At 60.4% G+C, this 26,389-nt stretch overlaps 1 protein-coding gene across 1 annotated transcript; it reads right to left on the reverse strand.

Annotated features, from left to right (window-relative positions):
• TEX264 (testis expressed 264) lies at window positions 1-26,383 on the reverse strand. The gene is made up of 5 exons (XM_005881907.1): window positions 26,295-26,383; window positions 23,846-24,137; window positions 14,608-14,829; window positions 3,664-3,832; window positions 1-582 (listed from the first exon to the last, which is right to left on the reverse strand). The coding sequence occupies exons 2-5, from the start codon at window positions 24,101-24,103 to the stop codon at window positions 290-292; spliced, it is 942 nt and encodes a 313-aa protein (XP_005881969.1). The 5' UTR covers window positions 24,104-24,137; window positions 26,295-26,383; the 3' UTR covers window positions 1-289.
• Window positions 26,384-26,389: the final 6 nt, after the last annotated feature.

A 26,389-nucleotide genomic window follows, 5' to 3' on the forward strand; every position in this document is an offset into this window, starting at 1 on the left:
TGAAACAATAAAGTCTTTTGCTTTATTCTGGTTCCTGGAAGCTCCAATGTGAATCTGAAAAAAGATGTAACAGAGGCAGCAGCCCCGGGCTGGGGGCAGGGAGCAGTCCCTGCTCCTTTGCCCTGGGAGCCAAGAGGGCAGTGAGGACAGGGCTTAGCTAGAGGCCGGGGTCGAAGTCAGGTCCCCTGAGACCCCTGGCCCTCGCCTGGGCCCGGAAGGTGGAGGAGGAGGAGGCTGAAGAGTCCGGTCCGTTCCTTAGTGACTGCAGCACAGAGGAGGGGGCCACGGGCTACTCCTCGCCTTTTTCAGGGGTACTGAGCTCCCGGGGCCACTTGGGAGCTCCCAGGGGCTCAGCCTCAGGGCTCAGCCTGGGCTCCCCCAGGGGTCCCTCGCCCTCCAGGTCCAGCTCCTCAAAGGATGAGCCGCTGGCGCCCGACTCGCTGTAGCTGTGCTCACTGCGGGTGTCACTGTCGTCCCAGCTGCGGCTGCTCACCCCTGGGGACAGTGTGGCCGCCGATGTCTCCCGACTGCCAGGACCCACCTCCAGGCTCACAGAACTCGCATCGCTCAGCGTGTCAACTCCTGGGCCAGGAAGAGGGAGCGCAGGTTAGCCAGAGAGAGGACAGAGCTCACTCACCAGCCCAGCCACTCAGCCCACACTGTTCATGAATAATAAAGCCAGCCCGGCCCAGGAGGCTCATTCCAGCTGCCTTCTGTCCTCTGCCCTCTGCCCTGACCTGCTGCACTGACAGGGCAGAGGGAGCAAGGAGGAAGGGGGGAGGGCAGCCTGCTGCGCATGCCTCTCCCTACCCCGAATTAGCCTCAGCTCCCTGCACTCCCACAAAGCCTGCCCCCTCCCCAACAGTCCATTAAGGATCACTGGGCCCTGAGGTGAGAAGCTGAGGGTAGAACAAAGAGACCAAATTGATGCCCCCCCTCCACCCCCATTTCAGGCTTGGAGAGAGGTTTGTCCAAGGCCAGGGACTGAATGTTACCCAGAAGGCGTGAGGACCGGAGACTGTGCCCTTCCCCCCATGGAGGGCCTCCAAGGAGCAGCCACATGTGGGAAGTCAGCTGGCCCCTGCCTCTGGCCCCTGAGCCTGCCCAGAGGAGGAGGAGGCGACGGGCCGGAGAGCAATGGAGTCCTGAGGAATCCTCTCCTGGCTGTTTGAAGGAGGGTGCTGGGAGGAAGCACTTTGGGGCTCTCTTCTCCTATGCCCGGGTTACCCCAGGGGGGCCCTTACCTACCCCAACCACTGGTGGTTCCTGAGCCACAAAGCAGGAGGGGACCACGAGAGCACCCTGCTGGCAGCCGGGAGCCCGAGACAGTGCTGCACGGGGCTGCGGGGCCCGTCCCCCCAGCCTGCTCCTCCACCCCCCATGCGCTCCAGGCAAGCAGCCCTTCATCTGTCCTGTCTAAGAGCAACCCCTCAATTCATCTCCCAGATCAGAGGCACTGACCACAGCTGGGGTGGCGAGGAGGGCAAGGCTCAGGCCCACCGTGTGCGGACCCGGACTGAGAGGAAGCTGACAGGCCCTCTCCTGCGTGAGAGGGAGGGGCGGCTGTCCAACATCACAGAAGGTGAGGGGGGCAGCGTCCCCAGATCCTGTCTCCATAGTGACGGAGCCCAGAGCCAGGCGCAGCTGGGACTGCCTGGCATTTGGACTTGGCCTGGAACTCTGATTAAGCCTCAGCTGGAGCCCAGGGTGGGATGGGAATTTGGGGTCTGCCCTCCTCGTCCCCTTGGCCCCAGGAAAATGTCCTCTGGGCCCAGGGCAGAGGTGCAGTGAGCCCTGGAGGGACCAGGCTGCTGGCCCAGCGCCTTCTTCTTGCCGGGGCCCCAGTCATTGCTCTTCTGGTACAGGCATTCAAGAGGGAGCCCAGGCCACGCCCTGATTTAGGGGTGGTCCCCTCTGACCTGGGTCAAGACTCCAGCCCCTCACTGCTCTGTAAATAATGATGAGCGCCCAGGCTGCAGGCCTGAAAGGAGCTAATGAGGAGGCCCCATTAAATTCTCCTGTTCTTTCCACGCACTGGCTCTCTGGGGACCAGGGAATGGAAACCTCTCCTGCTCCTGGGCTGGGAGTGGTCAGGGAAGGAGCCCAGGGGAGCCTGGGATGTGGGGACGCTCCTGGCAAAGGGGCACAAGGCAAGGAGTCAACACCCCACCTCCCTCCCCAGGGCTGCTGGGGCAGAGACGAAGCTGCCACCTTCACCCTAGGCCCCTCCTCCGCTGCCCACAGCCAGCGCAAGGCGATCAAATACGCATCGCCTCCCTGGAGCTGAATAATACATCAATGTAATCACAGGCACAGGCAGCTAATCACCCCTCACCTCCCAGCCCAAGAAGGGCCCAGCAGGGAGGCAGGCGGGACAGGCCAAGCCTTGGGCGGCCAGGCTCCCAACCTGCACTGCTATGCAAGTGGCCTGCACCTGGCGTCAGGGCAGACCCTGTCAGAGGGGAGCAGACCCCTCGGCCCCCACACCAGGGAGTGGGCGGGCAGGCTGGTGGGAGGACAGGCCCAGGCGCTAGGGGCGTGGGAGCGCTGGCTGTAGCCAGCTGTAGTGGGTGCCAAGCAGTTCCTGGCAGGTGGTGTTTGGGAGGGAGGTTGGGTAGGTGGGCCAAAAAAAGGGGGAGAGGCAGCAGAGGGGGGTCAAAGGAAGGTCAAGGCACTGCCCCTTCCTGCCTGGGGACTGCCTGGGCCCGCTGACCTTGGGCCACATCCTGTGCCCACAGTAAGGGCATGGAGCGTCTGCCAGCACCACAGGAGGGTGGGAGTGCCCCATGGAGGTAATTAAGCGGCAGATGAAGCTAACTGTGCTGGACGCAGCCCCTAGGGAGTGGACTGCCTCCCACATCCCCACCCCCAAAGCTCAGGCCTCTCCAGGTGACCTTGGCTGCTGAGGGACCGACAGAGGGAGTGTCCTAAAGGGGATGAAGAGGGACAGCCACTCCTCCCGCCTGCACCACTCCCACAGGGGCTGGATCTCCAGACCCACACGAGGCTCCACATTCATGACCAAGGGTCAGAGCCCTGGGACCACTTGGGATGTTCCCAGCAGGTCTCCTCACCCTTGGGGACAGTTCACGGTCATAAGAGGTCATGGCAGGAGGGTGGGCTGAGGACTGGCACACATCCTCTGGCCTGGACCTGGGTCTGAGGGCTGGCTGTGCTGGGAGGGGCCGGGTACCGATCCCCTGGCCCCTCTGCACGCTTTCTGGCTGCTCCTCGGCAGGGAGAAAGCGGCCGGCTCTGGGCGGGGCCGTGTACTGGGGGCAGGAGAACACCTGTCCGCTTACCTTCCAGATCCAGTGCCAACCTTATTTCCTGGTGAGCCCCACCCAGGCCCCCAGTGGCGCCTTTCCTGAGCACTCAGCCCCTCCCACGCGCATCCAGCTGTCCGTGAGCTGTTTCCAAGGGCACTCCTGTCGCACCGGAAGGGAATCAGGCAGAATCTTGTATCTGTGTTGCCAGGGGTAACATGTATGACTCTACACCTACATGGCCCCACGTGTCTGGGAACAGCCAATTCTGCCTGTGGGTCCTGGGTGGGCAGGTCTTCTTCCACCTCGGCCAAGCCTCACCTGGACACCCACAGGCAGCCCACGTGCCCAGAGTGAGGGCTCCAGGCAGGCCCACCTCGCTCCCCTGCCCCTGTACCTGTGCCATCCATCTGGGCATCACTGGCCTCCGCAGGCCCCCGGCCTTTCCGCTCTGTCTCCTTCACCTCGGGCACATAGAAGTCTCCCTGCCGGGCCAGCGGGCACATGAAATAGATCTGGTCTTGCTGGTAGATCTCCAGCCGAGGGTGGGCACACAGCTTCCGCTCCTGCCAGAGAGGGACAGAAGGAGGAGTGAGCCCGGCACGGCCTCTTGTCCCTGAGTGGCTGCTCTGCCGCGGGCCCCAATCTCCCTCAAGTTCCCAACCCCACACTTGGGGGGCAGTGGTCCAAGGACCCAGGAGTCCTTGGGACAATACCCTGGACAAGTGCTCAGAGAGCCCAGGAGCCTGTCACTGTGAATCCTGAGTGCAGGGCTGGGACCAGAGGCCGTACCAGAAACCCTGGTCTCGCAGCCACACAGCCTCGCACCTCACACCGCCACACAGGGGCCCACGAACCATGGCCTGCGGCCAAGCCCTGACTTGCCAGACTGTCTCTCCCAGGACCCCCTGCCCTGACCTCCTCCCCACCCTGGACAATAGTGACTGACCCACAGAGACCAGGAGAGGCCAGTGCCCTGTCCTTACAGACGTGTTACTGACAAATCCCGGACAGGGCTCCAGGCCAGCTGAGCCTAAGCCCCTCTTCCAGTCCCGTTGCCCTGCAAGTCCAGGTCCATGCCAGCCCGAGACTGTCAGCTGTGGTTGGCTCCCAGACCTTCCTGCTCCCGGGCTCAGAGTTTTAGCCGAGGGGGAGGAGCCAGACCCTAGGCTGGAGGGGCAGGCAGGACAAGTAGATCTAACACCAGACATTACTCCAGCTCCCCAGTGGGACCCATGTTCTGAGACAGGCACTCCCCTCCCCTCTGCCTGGACCCAGGCCCTAGGCTCCCCGTCCGTCCCTCGGTGTGGGTGGAAGGGGCACAGACAGATGCCCGAGTGCCCCGAGGCGGGAAACCAGGACAGGGCCAAGTGCATCTGCTCCTGAGCCCGCCCCTCCCTGCAATGGAGCACAATCACCACTGAGATGACCAGAGGCTCCTGCCCTGCCACTGCTCCCCACCAGCCTTCACAACATGGCTATTTATAGCGCCTGCCGGCTCTCACCACGAGCTCTGAAATGAGCCTTCCACTCAGCAGTAATGAGAGACCCGGCGGCCGGCGGGCAGAAGCCACTCCAGGACTCCACTTGTCCGCCTGCTGGCCGAGCCCAGGCTGAGGAGCCCCCTCCAATTAAAGCACATGAAGAGGGGAGAGAGAGGGGGAGTGAGGCTGAAAGTGCCGGGGAGGCCTGTGTCCTGCGTCCCCTGCTCAGACGCAGAGTGGGACAGCCGAGCCCTGACTCCTCCAGGATCAGTGAAGGAAAGTCATTATTTTTAATAGTTTGAGCCAATCTTTTCTGCCAACCTGGGTGCTCTCTGGGCCATCTCATGGGCCATGCCCCGAGCTCCTCCCATCTCTGAGTACACGGATGGCTGCCTCGCTTCTCCACCCGCCCACACACTCACTGCCCTGGCCCCCCAGGAGGAGGCTGAGCAAGGGCACTTCAGGCAGCAGGAGCGACCAGGCTTTGGGACCCTTCCAATACCAGCACTTGGGGGGCATCTGCCAAACCTGAGCCCCTCTCGGTGAAATGGGCCGTCACCAAGGCCAGGGTGGCTCCTGAAGAAGGTCCCTGTCCCTTCCTGGTAGCCAGAGGGAAGCAAAGGGAAAAGGGCCCGCGGACCCAATCTGGTCATGGCCTTCACGAGCAGCCCCATGCTCTGGGCATTCAAAGGGTCCACAGGGAAATGCCTTAGTGGCCATCAGTCACCTGGTGGCCCGTCTCTAAGGGGCTGTAGACAGCTGGCTTTTGGGGATGCCCCTGGAACCAGAGCCTGTGCTCACCCAGAAACTCCAAGGATAGTGGAGCCCTACCCCTGCCTACACTTGAGCCTACTTAGCGCCCCTTCAGGAAGTAACGGGGATGTTAAGAGGGAAGAGTGCTCTTCCTACCCTCCTTTCTAAGCTGGGCACCAGGGTGGGCAGCGCCAGGCAGCCACCTTTGCCACCTGCTCTGCCAGCCCCCTCATTGGCAGGCAGGAGGCAGCTCTGTGGCTGCTCTGCGCATCTGCCTCCGCCAGAGAGCCGGGCTCTGAAGTTGCCTGGCTGTGGACAGCCCTGTTGCCATGGAAACTGCATCCTCCATCCTTGCCGTCGCCTTCATCTCAAAGCCATTGGGGAGAACAGACGAACAAGGGAGACAGAGGAGGGAGAGAAAACTGTGGCCTGGCTACACAGCCCCTCCTTCCCTGCCCAGCCCTCCCTCCTCACAGCATCCCGTGCAGGAAGCACCAACTGCCCAAGCCTGCCCCAGGCCTCTGGAGGGGCAGCCTCATACCCAAGCCCAGCCACCACCTGGAGACCCCTGGCACTCCCTGTTGGCAGGAGGTGCGAAGCTCATTGAAACCTCATTGACAGCTCAGCCCCAAGTCATTTTAGCACATGCTGGGCCTGTCAAAATTCAGACGCAGGGGCTTGAGGAAGGCAAAGGCACAAACTTCCAGCCCAGGCCCACAGGCAAGGGTCGGGCTTAGCAATGACCCCGCAGCCTCTCTGTCCACTGAGCAGCAGTGAGTCCAGTGGTGGCTGGGGATGGAGGGTGCAGGACAGGACTAGCCACAGGCCCCGTCCCTAAGTGATCAGGCAGGGGACCAGGCCTTTCCCTCCCGGCCTCTGAGGGAAGAGGGGCTGCTCTCAGGTCCTCGCTGCTCAGCAGGAGCTGTGGCCCAGGCAGCATGTCCACGAGCTGGTGACTATAGGCAATCAGTGAAGGAAGGAAGGGCAGCTGCCTCCCCCTCAGCCAGCCCCTGGGAGCCCTGGGAGAGCAGACTGCCAAGAGCCAAGGACACGAGGTCAGGGCCACGCTGGCTGGTACTGCTGGGGAAGGGGCCTGAAGTCCTCCCGGCCTGGGCACCCCTGCCCACAGCCAGACAGCCAGAGGCTTGAGGACGCGTCACTGGGACATCTGATGAGGCCACCACCCAGGGCAACCCACTCCCACACACAGTCTCAAGGGGCCCATGGGGCCCTCCAAGGTGGGAGAGATGCAGGCTGGCAGGGTGCGCCCCAGCTGACAGAGAACAGTCAGCCAAGCAGGCCCAGGCGCCAGCAGGAGCTCCTGGACACGACGCAGGTGCTCTGGTCCCTGAGACTCACCTCCAAGGTTCCTTCCCTCCTGGACTTCCCACAAGCAGAGACAAAGGGGGGCCTGGGACACAGGGGGGTTTCCGGGAGACCTCACTTCCCACCCCCCACCCCTGCACTCACACCGGCTCCCTCACCAGGAGCGCTGGCAGACAAGGGAAGGAGCAGGGCACCCAGGCCACCACAGTGCCACTGCCCAGCTACCTTGGGGACACACCACACTTCCTTGCCTCAGGAGGTGCTCACGTCCGAGTTGGGGGCAAGCATTCAGCCCACGCAGCGTAGGGCTCCTGCAAAGGGGCTAACCTGGCATGCTGGCCAAGGTTTCCCACAGGCCCCACAGTGCCTCCCCTGAAGTTCTTACTGAATTAGGGGAGGGAGGGTGGAGGGGAGAGAGAACTACCTGAATTACCCTCATCTGATGGTCTACTTCAGCTAGGGTGGGGGTAGGTGAGGGGAGATGCCACCCCCAGGCAACCTAGAAGCTAAGTCTTCTCAGAGCTAAGTGACCGCAAATCCCCCAAAGGACGAGACATTGGGTGCAGGCCCAGGACTGGGTCACACATCTCCTACATGAGCTCTAGACCCAGGAGGGGATGAGGTCAGCTCCTTCCGGCTCCAGACAACCACAGCCCCTGACCACCGGCCTCAACGGGGTGAGGGCCCTGGCCCTCCCTGTTCAGCCTGAGCTGCCCAGTCCTACCCGCCCCTCCACACCAGGCTGGGCAGCCACACATGCCTCCTCTGAAGTTCTTACTGAATTAGGGGAGGGAGGGTGGAGGGGAGAGAGAACTACCTGAATTACCCTCATCTGATGGTCTACTTCAGCTAGGGTGGGGGTAGGTGAGGGGAGATGCCACCCCCAGGCAACCTAGAAGCTAAGTCTTCTCAGAGCTAAGTGACCGCAAATCCCCCAAAGGACGAGACATTGGGTGCAGGCCCAGGACTGGGTCACACATCTCCTACATGAGCTCTAGACCCAGGAGGGGATGAGGTCAGCTCCTTCCGGCTCCAGACAACCACAGCCCCTGACCACCTGCCTCAACGGGGTGAGGGGCCCCGGCCCTCCCTGTTCATCCTGAGCTGCCCAGTCCTACCCGTCCATTCACACCAGGCTGGGCAGCCACACAGCCAGCGCACAGCTGCTGCATCGCACCTGAGGTGGTGGCATCTCCGCACTGCGTGAAGTGAGGCATGCTCATTTTTAATTACACAGACACCGACGTGCACCCGCCTGCACGCAGCGGTCCCTGCAAGTGGGGGCTCCGGCCCTGGAGGCCCCTTAGGCAGCTGGTCTGTATCGCACATGCAAAGTGATGCAAAGCGAGGGGGGAGGCGTAGCAGGGCTGCTGCTGGAAGGTGGCACGTTGTTATTATTCTGCCCGGGAACTTGTGTCAACTTCCCCCTCCCTGACTCCCTCTCATCCCCACCGCGCCTCCCAGCAGCCTCTGGCCAAGAACCTCAACCTGCATGTGGGGCCGGCCATGACAGCAGGGAGAACGTGAGAAGCGCTGGTGAGCTCCCTCCCCTCTGCAGCAGGAGGGCCCAAGGATCTGAAAATGACAAGCAAAGGAGACAGGAGTGCGCGGCTGCCAGGGAGGGCAGAGAGAGGGCAGGAAGGGGTCGAGACTAGACGGTAGCAGGAGCCTGAGCCTTGGCCTAGCTCCTGACAGATGGGTGGCTTCTCTCTGGATCAATCCCCCAACTGTAAGGTAAAGAGATCGAAACAGAGGATCTCAAAAGAAGTGAGGAGTTGGGAAAGATGAGTAAAATACCATCACTTACAGATAAGGCAACTGTATACTTGAAAAACCCCAGAAGAATCAATGGAGACACTACCACAAACATCAAGGCCACTAAGTTCACAAAAGCACAGCCTTCCTGTGCATCAGCCAGACGGAAAGTACAATGGAAGTAAGAGCTGAAGGCGCTTGGGACGCGCTAGCCCCCGGTGACCTAGAGCCTGGGAAGACTGAGAAAGGGGAGCGTGAGGGAGTGGGGCGCTCGCTGTGCCTACTGCTGCCACTGCCTGAGACTTTTCATTTTCACCTCAGAGCCGGCAGCGTGCCATGCAATTTACACCTCTGCTCATATTCCTGCACCCAGGGCCACGAGGAGGGCCTCAGGGGCGATAGAGACCAGGGTGGGCTGGGGCACCGAGGAGCAGGGGAGGGTGATTCGCTGAGTAGGTGCAGGGGACTCCAGCCCTTAAGCACCCCAGAGCCTGGGTGGCTGGGAAGCCATCCCCAGGCCCCGCATCTCAGCCCTGCTCTGGCTTCCCAGGGCCTGTGTGGAGCAGGACCAGAGGGCCGGGGAGCAGGTGGGGGAGAGCCCCATAGGGAGCTGGGGGCGCAGTCCTGGGACCCCACCACTCTCCCTTCCAAAGGTGTGAGGGGAGCCAGGGCAGGCCCACAGCCCCCCCCCCCACCCCCCAGCTGACAGCTGCTCGGGGCGGGCCTGTGCAGTCAAGGACCTGGGCCCACCCCGCCCAGACAAGCCCACGGAACGCTGCTGACTGATTACCCAGCAGCAGGAAGGCTGCTCGGTGCAGATGGGCAGATGGAGCCGTGAAGCCAAGCACCTGGGAGCCAGAGGAACCAGAAAGTGCCAGAGAGCAAGGACAGGTGGGTGAGTGGGATGGAGAGGAGGGGAGGCGCGGAGGGGGAGGACTGGCGGTGGGGAGGAGGCAGCCCTGAAGTCTCATCTCAGGTGGCACCTCTGACCGCTGGCCCCTCGGGAGCCCTCGCCAGGAGGCCCTCCTGACCCTCAGCAGACAGCGGGCTCTCCTGACCCGAGGGCTCTCTGAAGGGCAGAGCTGCTCGGCTCTCGAGGGCCAGCCCAGCCTCCCCCCGGAATCCCGAGCCTTCTGGAGACGAGCGCAGGCTTTTTCCTAAGGCCATCTGCCGGGAGAGGCTGCCTGGGATTGGTAACTGCCCAGCCCACAGCACACCCAGACGAGCCTCAGCCCCCAGGGTCCTGCAGGGCTGCCAAGCGCACATATCCGAGCTGGTATTTTGAGAGTGGTAGCTCCCACGCCCGCCCCAGCAAAGGCTGGCTTTGTGCTTTCTGTCCTGGGGTAGGGGAGTGGGGAGGGGCGAAGCCAGAGAGGCTGGGGAGCAAGCTCCAGGCCTAGGCTGACAGAGCAGAGAGGCCTGGCCTCCTGTGGGTCCCCCCACATCTCAACGTCCAGGGACAGGGCTGGGGGTCTCCTCCTGGTGTGGGGGTGTCTGGGAGTAGAGTCTGCTCCTCTCGGCTAACTTCTTACCCTCGTTCAGAGCGCGGCTGTGGCCTCTGGCTCCTCCTCCCCACCTTCCCGTGTCAAGTCCTGTTCCTGAGGCTCATCTGCTCAGACGCCCAGGCGCCACCCAGCCTCACCTCCTGGGCCCAGACTCTTGCTCCTCCCGACTCAAGCCACAGCGGGTACACAAGCCATCCCATGTCAGCGCCTCTGCCCGACCTGCCTTCCAGCTGGAGAACGCTACCTGTCCTTCAAGGCTCAGCCCCAATGCCACCCCCACCCCCAAGGCTGCTTTGCTGTTCCCTGGAAGCCACCCGCCCTTCCCCATCCACTCCTGCGAGGCAGGGCTAAGCCTGTGGCTGGGGGCTCTGGGGAGAAAGAGTCGGGGCTCGTCACTCGGCCCCAGGTCCTGGCGCTGCCGAGTGCCCTCCTCTCTGGGCTGGGCAGGCCGATTCGCAGGTGGCAGCACTGGCAGGGGAGCTGGCCCTGGAGCTGCAGTGAGGGAGCCTGGGAACAGAGCTGCCTCCGCCTCCCTCAGGGTGGGACATGAGGCCCACAAGGCACCTGCAGCAGCCGCTCTCTGGGCCGTGTCCGCTGCCACGCCTCCCTTTGTGGTGCCTGCCCTTTGCTCTGGCTCCCACCGCCTCCCAGACCACGGGCCAGAACCCCATGGGGAGCAGCACGGCCCTGGCAGTGGGCATCCAGGTGAGGAAGCCCCAACGGGAGTAAGCTTTGGGGTCACCTCTCTCCACGTCTGCCACCTTTGCTGAGCTAATGTGGAAGGGCTCCACGTTTTATTTTGAATAAGGGAAGCCCTCTTGACACCCCAGTGCAGTCATTTACCCTCCAAACAGAAGCTCCCAAGGTCATCTGGCCTGAATACCCAGGGGCAGAGCTACTCCCTCCTCCCGGGTCCAGCCGAGGGGCACCTCAGCACAGCCTCTAGGCTCCCCAGAGCAGGCTGAGAACTGTGGTCTGGGGTCCCTGCCCACTTTCAAGCCGTGGCAGGACAGCCCATCAACCCAGCCGTCCCTCTTTTGTTATTCATTTAACAGCAGTTACTGAGCATCTTGCTGGGTGCATGCTAAACTAGGACGAGGCATATAAAGAGCTGAGCAAAGCTGGTAGCATGTTGGAGGTGTTGGGTAAGTGGCTTATTGCTCAACTGAAAACCTAATATGCAAAGGAGGTCTGTCGGCCGGCTCACTGCACTCTCCAGTTCCTCTCCGATTCTACGGAGAAAGAGCCAGTGTCTGACCTCCAGGGCCTGCCGACTTCCCGGCCAACCAGCCTCCCCTCGGACAATGGCCTGAGCCAGGCCCAGAGCTCAGGGACCTCTCCCACACACTCCCACACAGGTCCAGGCCGCTCGTCCTGTCTGCTCCATGTGCCTGACCTTCTCGTGAAGACGGTTCCAGCCTGCGGTGAACCTGGGGGCCTTTCCCAGTGTCTGGGCTGACACCTGGGCCGCACTTCCTCTGTGGCCTTGCAATTCCAAGGAGGCCCAGCCCCTCTTACAGCTAACAGATCCCCTCCCACGGTCAGGGAGTGCTCTCTCCCACCCTGGAGGGCACCTCCCCAGCCTTCAGTGGATGAGCAGCCTGACAAAGCTGGGCATCTTCCACAGACTGGCAGTCACGCTGCCCACAGCGCTCAGCCGAGGCCCCAGTGGTTTCCATGAGGAAAGGCCGCCCCAGCCCCTCCAGCCCCTCCAGCTTAGCCTGCCGGGCTGCAGAAAGCGGCTGGAGAGCCAGGGCTGCCACACGGACCACAAAGCTGCGATCCAGCCATCCTCCCAGAACCCCCGAGACCTGACGAATGATTCTCTCTGGGTTCCTCACAGTGACCCCCAGGGCCCTCGCTGTCCCACGGGACCAGTCCTGCCCCAGGCTCGCCCCCCTGCGACAGCCAGGGCTTCTGAGACCTTCCCCGCCACCCTGCCTCCTCCTGAAACAGAAGCTCCTGCCATTCCACGTGAAGCACCTCCACAACCCAGCTTTAGATCCAGAGAGAAGTCAGAGAGTCGGAGAACAAGAAGGGCGTGCGCATGTGCGCGCACTCTCTCTCCTCTCTCTCTCTCTCTCTCTCTCTCTCTCTCTCTCTCTCTCTCTCTCTCTCTCTCTCTCTCTCTCTCTCTCTCTCTCTCTCTCTCTCTCTCTCTCTCTCACACACACACACACACACGCTCTCGTGCGCACACGCTTAAAGGCAGCCAGCTGTCAGGGTTGAGAGTCAGAAGAGCCAGAGTCTCATTAGCAGCCTCCTTTCCCTGGTCCCAGAGCAGCGGGATGAGGGCAGGCGTGGGAGGGAGCCTTCTATTCTCTTCTGTCTCCTGGGCTGAGAGACACAGGACCACCCTGTCCACTGCGGGCTGAGACTAAAAGCAGAGCCAGCCCCTTCCTCATCTGCCACCTGGCTTTGTTCCCCAAGACACCAGGTCAGGCCTCCAGAACCCAGCACAGCACCTGGGCCACACCTCCCTGTGGGCAGCCTGGCATCTCTCCCAGCTGGTAGCCAGACCCAGATGCCTCAGACATCACTGGAGAAGCCTCCTCTCGCCCTCTCCCCCGGCCTCCCCGTCCCAGGCAGGAAAGAGGATGGTACTGCCCGCCCCCCTGCTCCAGCCCCTCTCCAGGAGAACCAAACCCAGAGCACAGCTGACGGGCTCCCACAGGGGGAAGAGGGGGCGGCATCGGAGGAGGGAGGAGGAAGAGCTTTCATCAAAGAGGTGACGTCAAAACCAGGCAACCTGTGAAGCTGTCAGGGGCCGGGAAATTTGGACAAAGGCGTCTAAAAATAAACCCCAAACCAGGAAAAGGCTTTGGTGGCGGAGTTGCTCGCCACCACGCCACATGCCACGCAGCCTGTTCTGAGCTCTGGACCCAGAAAGCCTCTTCCCAGAGGTGGGCTGCAGACTGGCCCTTGAGGTGGAGGATGACACAGACAGAACTGGAGGCCTGGTGAGGCCCCACCCAGGAGACATGCTAGGGCAGTGATGGCGAACCTTTTGAGCTTGGCGTGTCAGCATTTTGAAAAACCCTAACTTAACTCTGGTGCCGTGTCACATATAGAAATTTTTGCAACTTTGCAACCATAGTAAAACAAAGACTTATATTTTTGATATTTATTTTATATATTTAAATGCCATTTAACAAAGAAAAATCAACCAAAAAAATGAGTTCACGTGTCACCTCTGACACGCGTGTCATAGGTTCACCATCACTGTAGTAAAACAAAGACTTATATTTTTGATATTTAATTTTATATATTAAATGCCATTTAACAAAGAAAAATCAACCAAAAAAATGAGTTCGCGTGTCACCTCTGACACGCGTGTCATAGGTTCGCCATCACTGTGCTAGGGCCTTGGGCACTGATGTCTCCCTTTCTGCCCTCCCCACCAGCCAGGCCCCCAGCTCCTGCCTCACCCTGACTCTCAACCTCCAGCCCACCCCACCAGGCAAGCCCATCCTCCCCAGCCTCTCGGCTGCCAGCCCAGCTCCCAAAGGAAACCTGTGTGCTGCCTCCTCCCTCCCTGGGCTCAGAGCCCCCCTTCTCCCTCCCTGAGCTCAGAGCCCCCTCCTCCCTCCCTGGGTGCACAGCTCCCTTCTCCCGCTCCAAGGGCTCCTCTAGAACTGTGTCCAAGGTTACTCCTCCGAGAGGCTGTCCCTGACCACTCGGTCCAATGGTCACACGCCTTTCTCACCCTCTTCTTTCCTATTCTGTGCATCCCATTCTTGTCTGACATTTATTACTTATTACTGTCTTCACACCTCTCTGTAAATGCCTATTTCATGCACAGCATCTCCCATCGTGTCCAGCACAGCACCTAACACACAGACATTCCATACATACAAGCTGGATGGATGACTAAGCAATGGCTTCCAGGCCCAAACTGGGGTCACTGCCCTAGCGCCCGAGTTCACAGAATGTTTTAGAGAAAGAAGGATGTGCCACAGGGAAAGTTAAAGAAATCTCTCAGATCTCCTGGTGCTGGCTCTCTGGCTTCCTCCTCTCAGACAGGTCGCCAGCGTTGCCAACAAGCAGATCGGGAGCTGAAGGAGACGAGGCCCAGTTCCGGGCTCAGCAAAAAGGGACATGATCCCATGAGAGGCAGGGCCAGAGCCAACCCAGGGCCCCTGGGCCTGCCAGCCGCTGGGAGCCTCAGGCCCCTTGCTCCGCAGGCCTCCAGCACGATGGGGTCAGGTGGGCCTGTCCATCCTTCTGCGTCTGGAGTGGGGGCTGAACTGAGGACGCCTCTGGTCCAAGCCATAGCTGAACTGACCAGGCCAGGTTTCTGCATGAGCTCCCTATGCTCCTACTAGACACTCCAGTGCCCACAAGGTCTTGGGCATCGAGAAGAGATGCCAGCAGCCTCTGCCCATCTTCCCATTCCACAGGCACCTGCCCCACAGGACCCCAGGGTGCTGCCCTCCCAGCACTCCCTTTCCTCCCAGCTGCCAAGTCCTCCCTGGCTGCACCCACCGCCCCGACACACACACTCCAGGCCTGTCTCACCTTGATGTAGGCATCCAGGGCAGGATGGACGCGGCGGGTAGCCAGCCAGATGGACAGGGCGGTGGTGTAGGGGAAGGTGGCTGTCACCACATGGCTGGGTGCCGGGAAGGAGAACACCTTGAAGCCAAATTTCTGGTAGAGCTGGAGGAGCTCGGAGGAGGGTGACTCCTCGCCTTCACTCAGAATGCTGCCCACTGCACAGCGGCACTTCTCGGGGGGCACCTGGGGAGGGAGAGCAGGGGTGTCTGTGTTGAGCAAAGGAAGGAGGTCCTCAGACCTGGGTTCTGTGCCAGCTCAGGCCTGGCCGAACCACCAGCTCCAAGAGACCGTGCAGCCCCAGGCACCAGGACAGAGAGCACTGCTTTTCTGCTGGGACCCGTTCATGGCCCCGGCCTGTGGCATCCGCTGCAGGACTCACCACCCCTTCAGTCATTCCTCCAGAAGCACGCCAGGCCCCGTGCTGGCTGTAGGGGGCGGCAGGCAGCAAGAGCGCATTGAACTACGGGTTGCTGATGAGACTGTGGGAGAGCCCCTGCCCCGTTCCCTCAGGCCCCCAGGCCTCCTCTCAGCCCACGCCCCATCCAAGGCCCTGCCCCTTCCTGGCTAGGCCAGAGATGGCTGGTCCCCCTCCAAGTCTCTCTGGGCCCCCAGGACCAGCATCCCACTCTGCTCCCCTCCTGCCTCCCACCAACCCCAGCCAGGTGGGTGCCTGTGTGAGTCCCTGACACTTCCCAGGCCTGACTCCAGGCTTGCAAGGCCCAGCACTGGCTTCTCCTCCTGCCACCTGAGTCTGTACCAGCCCTCGGGCCGAGCCCCCAGAGGTATATATGTTTCTGAATCAGAGAGACTAACCACAGACTGCGTGCTCTCAATCCGGGTTTTCCTTGGTCCCCGGATGCACAGGGCCCACTGACCCCTAAATTTAAACTCCACCTCCACTTGCTCCTCTCCCCAGCCCACCTCCTCAGCACCGTGAAGTCCCTGTCACCTGTTCTCGCCTCTGCCCTCCTTCTGGCCTTTCCAAGCCCTGTCCACAAGCCCCTGGGGTCCCTCAGCTCTGCTCCGCCTTTCTGCTCTGGCCACCCCAGCCTGCCCTTGGCGGCTCACTTTGCCGGCACTTGGGCACCGACTCCAGGCTCTCACCTCGATGCAGTCCCTGGGGGTTACTCCAGCTCCCTGTGGCTCTGGTCCCTTGCTGCCCCTTGAGTCCCAGGGCATTAGGCCTGGCTCAGGGCTTTAGTGGCAGGAAACATGGGACAGTGGTCAGGACCACACCTCTGGAAAGAGGCAGGCCTGGGTGTGAGTCCTGAGTCGTGTGATTCCAGACAAGTTCCTTGGTTTCCTGGAGCCCACTCCCTTGATCTCTACGCACAGAACTGTCCTATTAAACACTTTGCATGAGGCCCTAGGCTGGGCCAGCACTCAGCAAATGCGCCATAACTGCTGTCGGTAGGACACAGGCCAAGTAAGTGACCCTTGGCCTAGAATGCCCATCCACCCAAACCTCTGAACATGTACCCCCTCCCTGCCCATCCTTCAGGTTCAAACACCCTCTCAAGGAGCCTTAGGGTGGCTCAGTGGCACCCCATCTCCCACGCCAACATTTTGCTGTAAACTCTTCCTCACATCAAGTCTGCGTAGCAGCACAGTCACTTCTCTGGGCCTGAGGCTCCTCCCACCCAGCCAGGCAGGGGTGCCGGAGATCCCTGCAGTTCCACCTCTTGTCTCTAGATGGTGCCACGGCCCCACTTCACACCCTAAAACGAGGCAGGCCCGAAAAACTGGAGGCTCGGCAGGGTCAGTGCCTGCTGCAAAGCCCACCTTCCCATCCCTGACCCTAGCAGCTGAGCGGGACAAAAGAAAGATCCAATGTAAGTTACATGGACATTTGGACAGGAGGTCACTTCATCTCTCGCAACCCCTGGCCCGCCTGGGTTTGGGACCTAGGTCTTTCCTGGGATCACTTCAGCAGCTCAGCATCCTCCTTGGTCCCCAAAGGCACCAGAATGTCTGTGACAATCCGCTCAGCTAGACGCTCACGGTTCCCCATTCCCCTCCAGGATGAAACCCGAGCCCGGCGTGCAAGGCCATCTCAGTGGCCCACACAACATGCCCAGAATTGCCCGCACACTCGCTGGCACCATTTCTGCATCCCGAGGTGCCCTCAGGGCCCAGAACCCAGTTGGGCAGGTGCCCACTGCATGTCTGAGTAGCAGGAGGGACAAACCCAGGCTCCGGCCCAGCTCGCCTGCCAGCCTCCTCTCACACCCACCCCGCACAGGCCCACACAGCCCTAGCATTTGCAACTCCCTAAACATGCCATGCCCTCCTGTGCTTCCTGCCTCTGCGTAAGCGACTTCCTCTGCCTGGAATGTCCTTCCTCGTCCTACTCCAGAGTCCCTTCTCCTGAGAAACTGCTGCTCACCCTTTAGCTCAACTCTCCTCAAAGCCTTCCATTGCTCCCGCCCAGCAGTCCCTCCTCTGATCCCAGATGCCTGCGAGGGCCCCAGCTGGTGTGGCTCAGTGGATGGAGCGTCGGCCTGCGGACTGAAGGGTCCCAGGTTCAATTCTGGTCAAGGGCACATGCCCGGGTTGCAGGCTCAATCCCCAGTAGGGGGTGTGCGGGAGGCAGCTGATCAATGATTCTCTCTCATCATTGATGTCTCTATCTCTCTCTCTCTCTTCCTCTCTGAAATCAATAAAAGTATCTCTTCAAAAAAGAAAAGAAAAAGGAGGAACTCCTCTCATAGGTCAGTAAAGCAGCCGGTAAGGAGACAAGGCTCCTGGAATCCTGGAGGTGTCTGGGGCACAGGTGCTCCCTTCCTGCCTGAGCATCCCCTCAATTCCACCAGTGAGGACACTTGCTGCCCCTCCCCTGCCCTGGCCAGTGACTCAGATGCTGTTCAGCAAGCTCACCTCCTGCTAAGGAGCCCCAGACTGAGCTGGGTCTGGGAGGAAGCTGAACCGGCACCAGCAAGGAGGTGAGACAGGCCCTAAGACAAGCTGGGAAGTGGCAGGGCTGGTCTCAGAGCAGGGGGGCTCCCTGGGCTCCCAGGCAAGCCAGGCCCGCCTCCAGGGGTATGGCCACTGAGGTGGTAAAGGGCTCAGAAGGTGGGAAGGTCCTGATGGAGAGAAACCCCACCCACTGAGGGAGCCTGGGCTTGCCAATCCCACCTGCCTGCTCCCTTCCTCCCTGTCCCAGTCATTTCTCTGGGTACCTGTGCCCAGAAGAAGAGCTGGGCCACAACTAGCACCAGCAAGGAGCACACCAGGGAGAGGGATACAGGGCAGTGGGACCCAGCACTTTGGGTGAAGGTAGGCCCATTCGGAATCTGCCCTGAAAGCAAGACTAGCAGAGGCTCTCCTCTGGGCTGTGAGGCCCCCCGAGTCCTAGTATGTGAGATGGGGCAAGGGGGTCCTGCCTGAAACCTAAAGCTTCCGGGTCCCAGCTGGCCCCACTGCCCCTTCTGGAGAGGCCTCACAGGACCCTGAGAGGCGAGAATGAAGAGAGGCTCCCTAGAGACCTCACTGTGCTGGAAACTGGACAAGATCGATTATCTCCCAAGAACCAGGAAGGAAAATGATGTCCTCTGGCTCAGACCAAACCCAGGCCCAGGCCCACACCTGCATAACCTCACTGCCTGCCATTCGCAGGCCCAGAGGGCTGCCCGACTCCCCCCTGGCTAGTCGGCCCGGCCCAGAGCTGCCCCAGGTAGGAAGAGCAGGAGCAGGGTCCTTCACTTGCCCGGGTGCCCCCAGCGGTACAGAGCAGCCGCACCTGCCCATGGCTGGAGGCTGAGCAGTGGACTCACTTACCCTCCTGAGTCCTACAGGCCAACACACCAAGCCCCGCAGGTCCCACCTCCCTGGGCACTAGTCAGGAAGGACCTGGGCAACGCCAACCCCCGGGCCAGAGGAGAGGACCTGTACTTCAGGCCGAGGGGAGTGGAGTCAGCAGGATGCCCATCTCCAGAGTGGGATCCAGGTGCTTTCTGGGAACTCCCACCTAGAAGTCTTCCAGGGCATTGTTCACCCCCAAGCATAATCCTAACACCAGGTGTACCTGACAAGGTGCTCACCACCCGCCCAGTTGCTGTCTTCCACACATCAGCTCCTTATCTAAACAGCACTGTGTTGCCCTAGCCGGCTTGGCTCAGTGGATAGAGCGTCAGCCTGCGGACTGAAGGGTCCCAGGTTCGATTCTGGCCAAGGGCACATGCCTGGGTTGCAGGCTCGATCCCCAGTAGGAGGTATGCAGGAGGCAGCTGATCAATGATTCTCTCTCATCATTGATGTTTCTATCTCTCTCTCCTTCTCTCTTCCTCTCTGAAATCAATAAAGAAATACATTTAAAAAAAAAATAAATAGCACTGTGTTGCCCTAGCCAGTGTTGCTCAGTGGATAGAGCGTCGGCCTGCAGACTGAAGGTTCCCAGGTTCAATTCTAGTCAAGGGCATATGCCCGGGTTGTGGGCTCGATCCCCAGTAGGGTGCGTGCAGGAGGCAGCCGATCCATGATTCTCATCATTGATGTTTCCATCTCTCTCTCTCCCTTTGTCTCTGAAATCAATAAAAATATATAAAAATAAAATAAAATAAACAGCACTGTGCAGTAGACACTGTTACCAACGCTGTTTCTGAGACCCAGAGAGCAAAGCTATTCAGCAGAGGTCACACAGCCAGGCAGTGATGGAGTCAGGATTCGAACTCAGGCAGACCAGCTCCAGGCCTGTGCCAACAAGCCACAGCCACTGGGGAGCCTGAGGAACAGGCCCAGGCTAGGGATGGCTTCGCCCTGCGTTGCACCTCTTCACATGCCCAGGCGGCCTGCAGAGGGCAAGGCCAGAGGGAAGTACAAAGTCCAGAGGCACCGGCCCTCAGAGGCAGGGGCGGGTTCCAGGAACGCTAGGCACCTACGAGGGCTGCGGACAGGCCTTGTCCTTCTTATTTAGCCCCTAGAAACAGCCACCCTGAGGCAGGGATTCTCAGAGACCCAGAGGCTCGCCCAGCACAGCTGGCAGCGGGGAAGCCTTGATTCAGACCCAAGAGGACAAGCCCCAAGTCTGCGCCTGCTGTACCTCGCCTCTCCCCCTTCCAAAGGCAGCTCTGCCGCCCTCCCAGGGCCGCCCACATTGTTAACCTGCAGCGGAGCAAAGGCCTGACTCCATCTGAAGAAAATCATCGCAGGGTACCTGGTAGGGCATGGCCTGAGCCCTCAGGAAACGCCAGCCCAACCCACATTCCCACTACCCTTGGTGAGGGGTCAAACCTGGGAAATCCCACTCCCTCACACCTTTCCAGGCTCCATGTGACCTCGGTGCCCCCTCCTCCCTCCACAGCCTCAGCCCCTGCAGACCCGGAGACCAGGCTGACTCTCAGTGGCCCGGGAGAAGGACCTTCAGTGGCAGTCTAGCTACTAAAGGCAGAACCCAAGCGCAACCAGTTCCCCCACCCACTCCATGCCCAGGGCAAGGGCAAGCACCCCTCCCAGGCCTTGGCCAGGTACTGAACCAGCTGCCCCACCTGCCTCAGCCAGGCTCCCCCAAGGGCAGCGGGCAGGTTGCTTAAACCCCAAACATAGCAGTGAAGGTGACAGCAGCAAAGGGTGGGGCAGGAGGTGGACTGGAGGGCTAGGCTGGCAGACAGGACAGACCCATGGCCACAGTGACAGCAGCCCAGCTACTAGGGCCTGTCCACGGGTCAGAGATGGGCAGGATCAAGTGAGGTTCTCGAGGGCCTCCCAGCTCCATTCCCCTCCCCTACACCAAGGCTCCCCAGAAAGGAAAGGGCCATCTAGGAGACTGCCAGGGTCTGCCCACTTCCTGCCATGTGCTCCCTCTTTCCTCCCCCGACCTCCACCAAGACCCTCAGGGATGGAGAACAGAATATCCTTCCTCCTGCCCATAAGAACCACTGGCTCAGACCTTGCAGCTCTTCCCACCTGGAACTCCAGGATACAGGCTGACTGATATGCATACATTAACCTACCTACCTGCCTGCCTGCCGATCTCTAGGATGCACATGCGCCAGCAGCCTCTGATGTGAATGTGTCCGCAGCATTCGCCATGATCTCGCCTTGACGGTGCCCTTTCCTGATACTTCCTGGGCCTATAGCCAGACCAGGTGAGGCCTGTCTGGGAACCAGCCTCCCCGTGGCCAGCTGAGGCCTGGAAGGGGCATGGCTAGGGAGCTGTCAGTGGCTTAGGGGGTGGGCAGCTGTCAGGGCTCAGGCAGGTGGCCACCTCTCAGCGGGTCACTCACTGCCCGACTGACTGTCAGAGCCTGAAATAGTTTCCCTTCCTCCCCACGTCCACAGAGAAGCGGGTCTGGCTCCCGCTGGGCTGAGCTGGGGAGGGAGAAAGAGGGGATGGGACACCCAAACAGCTCAGCCGACAGCCCATCCCTTCCTTCCCTGAACCACACATGCAGGGCCCCACGCTGGCCACTGCTGGGGGCGGGGGCGGGGGGGCAGCCTGGGAGCAGAAAGCTTGGATTCCTAGGCTCCCTTAGGACCGGATGGGGCCTCTCGTCCAGGCTCCCCTGACACCCTCCACTGAGAGGGTCTGAGGGCGGGGCTCCTTGGTCCCCATAGTGCCCCCGTGCCCAGCAGAGTGGCACAATATTTGTTGGTTAGAAGCAAAAAAGTATGAGTGACCTGAGTGAGAGAAGTGCCTCAACTCCTGCCACCTCCTCTGCAGTCTCCTCTACGGCATCAGCAGCGTGGACCCTGTGGCCTCAGGTCCCACAGACAGCCATGAACTCTCAGAGGTCTGGGGTTCCCTGAAGCTTCTGGGATCTCTGCCAGCTCCCCGAGTAGGTGGGGACTAAGCATCCCTGACACATCCAGGTGTCAGGATGTGACCCAACTCTGAATGGGGACCAGGTACCCTAGAGTGACCCAGGCCTGGGGGGGACAGGACCAGAGGGGCCACTCTGACCTATACGTTCATCCTCTGGCCTGGATCACCAGGACTCAGCCTAACCGCTCAGCACACCTCATTAGCATGAGTGTCTTTTCCACCCTTTTTTATTGTTGCTGTGAAATATCTGTTGAGGGCCAGGGGCTGGGGTGAATGCCTCACCTATGCCACTTAATTTATCCCTTGCCAGCCTACCTATGAAGGCAGGTATTTTAACACTCCTCTGCAGATGAGGAAATGAGACTCAGAGAGGTTATGAAAAGCCCAAGATCACACAGCAGGACAGTGAAGAGACGGAACCAGAATCCTGAAATGCTGGCCTCAAGGCTATCTACCCAGGCGATATTCCCAGGCCATGGTCCCCAAACTGGCACCCAAGTCAGGCTGCACCCACTAACCCTGGTGGCCCACAGGGTCTACCACGCTTCCAGGACAGCTGTATGGTGGGCTGTGGTGGAAGCAGTGGCTGGGTCAGGAGGCTATATGGAGAGTGCCACGTGCCAGGGTTCTTCTATCTCACTTTTCCCTGGACCAGCCTCCAGCACAGACCCCAGGTAACCTGCTGCCTCAGCCACGCCCCCTCCCGGAATGAGCCCCTCCAACCCGAGGCAAAGTGCTGCTTCGGGAACAGGTGGGAAGCCACAGGACGCGCCTCCCTCCCACCGAGGCCTTACAGAGGCCGACTGGGCCAGGTGTGGAAGGGGCAGGGACTTACACAAGAGACCGCTGCAGCGGTGGAGGTCGGGCACCCTGCCCAGGAGCTTTCCACGGGCCTGCCCCATCTCACTTGGGTCCCAGTGCTTTCCACTCGCACTTACTGCCATCACCCAGGTGTGTGACCTCAAAACCTTAATGTCTACTCACCCCTCAACCAGGTTATGTCACCCCTCACCAGAGCCCAGCCCAATATCCTCCATGGCCTCTCTGCCTCATCTCCTTCCTTCCTCCACCTGCCACCCAGTAGCTTCCTAAATCGCAGATAGCAAACTGTGCTGCACCTTTCCTTCCTCCCACTGCCTGGCCCATAAACCCTTCTACCCCTTTCTCCACTCCCCGGCTGGGTCCTGCCACACTTCCCCGTCACCTATGTCTGCAGGCCCTGGCTGCTGCGGTTCCCTTAGCCACGAGGCCCTTCCTGGCAGAGCAAAATCCCACTCGGGCAGAAGGCCCAGCTGAAATCTAGCACCTCTCTGAGGCTCCCTGGCAGACGTGAGGCACCCTCCTCCAAACCCACAGCTGTAAGTTCTGTGGGCACCCACCGAGCACCGTGCCTTGTTGGAGATTCATTTGTGTGAACCTGACTCGCCAACCACATGAAGCTTCCTGAGGGCGGGGCCACATCTGCTCATCTCCAGGGTGCGGGTGTAGAGCAGAAGCAGGCACAGAGAGAGCCAGCACACCCTTGTTTTGACTGAATGCCCCAGTGAGGCCTGGTCAGGAGACAATGGGTAGGCTGTGGGCCTTGCCCACGTGAGCTCTCCAGGCAAGGAAACCAGAGCCGGGGATTCCAAATGCCTGGTTTGCCGAGGCTCAGAGCTGGAGGCTGAAGAGCCCTTCGCAGGGGTGCCAGCCCATGCAGCTGTGGCACCGCCCCTGCATTGCAGGAGGCCACATTGGTGAGCCCTGACTCACCGCAGGCTGTACGTACAGCTGGACGCCCACAGGGTGCCAGTGATGCCGGCTTAGTCTCTGACCCCAGCATCTTAGACATTCTGGGCAGCTCACTTGGCTCCACTTGCCCCCAAGGCCCTCTCCAGACCAGGCAGCTTGACATCCAAAGCGATGCCTTATAAACAGGTCAGGGGTTGCCAGAATGACGCAGGGTGGGGGGTGGGATTCCAAGTCCCAGGCCCAGAGCCTACCCCCTCAGGCCTTGAGAACCTGCCGCCACAGCAAAAGAGCTGAAAAAGGGAAGGCACAGAAATACCACAAAATGACCCCAAATCGAGGGCAGGATCTGAAAGGCCTGGCCTTAGAGCACTGGCCGCACATGAGGGACAACAAGAGGAGGAGGCAGCGGACGAAAGCCTGGCTAGGGCCTCCTAGTGGGATGTCCCCTGCACTCTGAGGTCCATAGGTAGCCATGAGCCAGGGGAACGGGACCTGGGCAAGAGGAAACCAGCACACACTCCTAGGAGGGAACAGAAGTCCAAGCTAAATCTGGAGGGAGCTTTGAGCTCAGAGAGGAGGGGTTTGCAAGGCCAACTCAAAGATTTTCCCACCACTTCCTTAGACACTAAAATGCCCCTCCCCCAACAAGCTCTGCCCCATGCCCGTCCACGGGGCAGAAGTCCAGTCAGGGCCCAGAAGGCTCCTTACCATGTGCGGGTTGTCATAGTAGACGGCGATGGAGCGGAGCCTGGGGCAGACACTGCAGCTCTCCGTGAAAAGCCGCCCTGTCTCGCTGTAGGGCCCCACGTGGAACTTGTAGGCCACGGTGACATTGCGGAAGGGGGGTGAGCCGGCACTCACCGCCACCCCAGCCAGCAGCCCTGAGTACCTGGCGAAGGCCAGCAGAGTCAGCAGCAGCAGCAGCGTCAGGCCCCCGATGAGGCCCAGCAGTAGCAGGTCCGACATGGCTCTGTGCTCCCGACGCCGCACCCCAAGGCAGCTGCAAAGGAGACAGGAGAGAGAGGCTGGTAGCCTGCTCTGACCAGAGTGCCCACCTGCCCGCCAGCCGGTTCTGGCCCAACCCCAGCCCTGCCTTGGGTGCTCTGACCCAGGAGGAGGAGTGGCCAGAGGTGTTTACACATGGAGTGACCTAGAAGGGAGCTACAAAGGATGACTGAAGCCACAAGCCTCCTTATTTCTTAACCACAATCACTGAGGCTCTCGGGGCTGCTGTGCCTGGCAGCTGGCAGCCTTGGTCATACTGGGGAGACTGAGTCATAGAGGGCCCAAGAGTGAGTCAGCCAGGGACATACTCCCAGCCCTGACCAGCCTCGTCCGAGATGGACCAGACCTCAGCCAGCCTGCCCTTCCCCCACATGGCCTCTTCCTCCCCCCAGCTAGGCCACACTACCTGCCCAGCCTCCCCAAGCCTCATGGACCGCTGCCAGAGAGGACAAGCAAGTGCCAGGGGCCAAACACTTATTAACAAACAAGGAAACCACGAGGAACAAACAGGAGGGGGGCGGGCGGGGATTTGCCACAGGAAGAGACTCTCCTAGGAAATTCTCCTCTGCTAAGCACATCTGGCCTGAGGAATCTTGCTATCCAGCAAGCTCACCCATCCAGAACCAGAGGACACCAGATCAAAACAACCAAAATCCAGGCTACGCTTCCCAGGCTTGAGCCACCACCAGTGCTTACAAGCTTCAGCCCACTTTTTCAGCCCATAGATTAGAAACCGCCAGGAGGAGGAGGAGGAAAAGGCTGCTGGAAGTGGAGACACACAACAGGGAGAAGCAACAGTTACTCATCCCTGGCCTGAGCGGTTCATCCCATGGAGGAGGAGTGCTGGCCTGCGGGGGGGCGGGGGACACACCTGGGGTCCCTGTCCCTTCCCACCCCAACATCTCCAAGTGTTTAGAATTTAATTTTTATGGTTCTGATCTCCCGTACCAGATAGTTCATAGAAAGGCATCTTGGGAGGGTGTGTGTGGCCGCCTCTTTTTTCCTTTTTGTGTGTATGTCATTTATCTGACAATTCTCCCTCCTCCCCACTGGCCTTCCCCCATTCCTCCTATTCCTGTAATACAAACAATAAAGACATTCATTTCAGGGGGGGAAACACACAGGAGAAGCAAACTATCCAGGAACAGGCCCAGGGGCACCACAGAAGCTGGTGTGTGAGTCCTTCAAGGCAGACGGCCCAGCTCGCCACCCCGGGGGGCGGGGGGGGGGCAGAGGTCTAACCCGAATGTTTGAACTGAGTGGCCTGGGTGGGGGTGGGAGGGGAATCACAGCACAGAGAAGACTGTTTAAAGAGGAAGGGAAGCATGTGACCCCAAATATTTAAAATTTAAAAGTTTTGGGCGCGCTGAACGTCAACACTTGAACCCAATGGGAATCCTAGCTCTATGGAATAACTGGTTCCCTGTGGTTCTGTGTCAAAACCTTCTGCTGAAATACTGTCTTTGGAGTCAACGTGCACACAGAACGTCGAAGCCCCTGGTGTCGTGACGCCGAGGTGTCTCCCACTGGGGTTCGCACCCACGGGGTCCTGCCCCCACAGCCGCGCCATCCTTTGGACGCAATTCCCTGTCCTGCTCAACTGGCCCCGGGTCAGTTTTGCTCCTCCGTTTTCTTTGATGGTGCTGGTGATGATGATGATGATGGATCGCCCACGAAGTACTTAACTAGATGCCAGGCATTGTCTACGTGTCAAAACGAGGCTGCTTCCTTAATCCTCGGAACAAGGCAGGGGCGGCTGAGGACGTCAGTGGTTAGAGAGGAAGACACTTGCCCGAGGCCACACAGGTGCCAAACAGACCGGGACCACAATACAGGCGGAGCGGGCGCCAGCAGCCTCATGCCTCCTTTCCCACTTTCCCTGTCCTCCCTGGTGACAGGCTTTCCAGAAAGGCCCACGCGTTTCACCCACACTGGGCATCTTGGGAGTGACCAGCCCCCTGCCGACCTCCCCTCTGGGCTGGACGCTCCCTGTCCCCTCCAGAAACATAGTTCACACCTTTCTCTTCCTCTCGAGTCCTGAAGGCTCAGAAAAGGGGGGACATGAGCCTGAGGGCCCAGAACTGCCATCAGCCCGGGAAGGGCAGGCGGGGAGCAAGAGACCGAGCGGGGCGGGGGACGGCGGGGGGCTCACCGGGAAAGCCAGGCTCCCTTTCAGTGGCTCATGGCATTCAGCGCGGCTGGGACCCGGCGCTCCGTGCTGCGGGCAGAGAGGGAAGAGGCGCTGAG

The sequence above is a fragment of the Myotis brandtii genome, unplaced genomic scaffold (assembly GCF_000412655.1).
Source record: "Myotis brandtii unplaced genomic scaffold, ASM41265v1 scaffold693, whole genome shotgun sequence".
Classification (NCBI taxonomy): domain Eukaryota; kingdom Metazoa; phylum Chordata; class Mammalia; order Chiroptera; family Vespertilionidae; genus Myotis; species Myotis brandtii.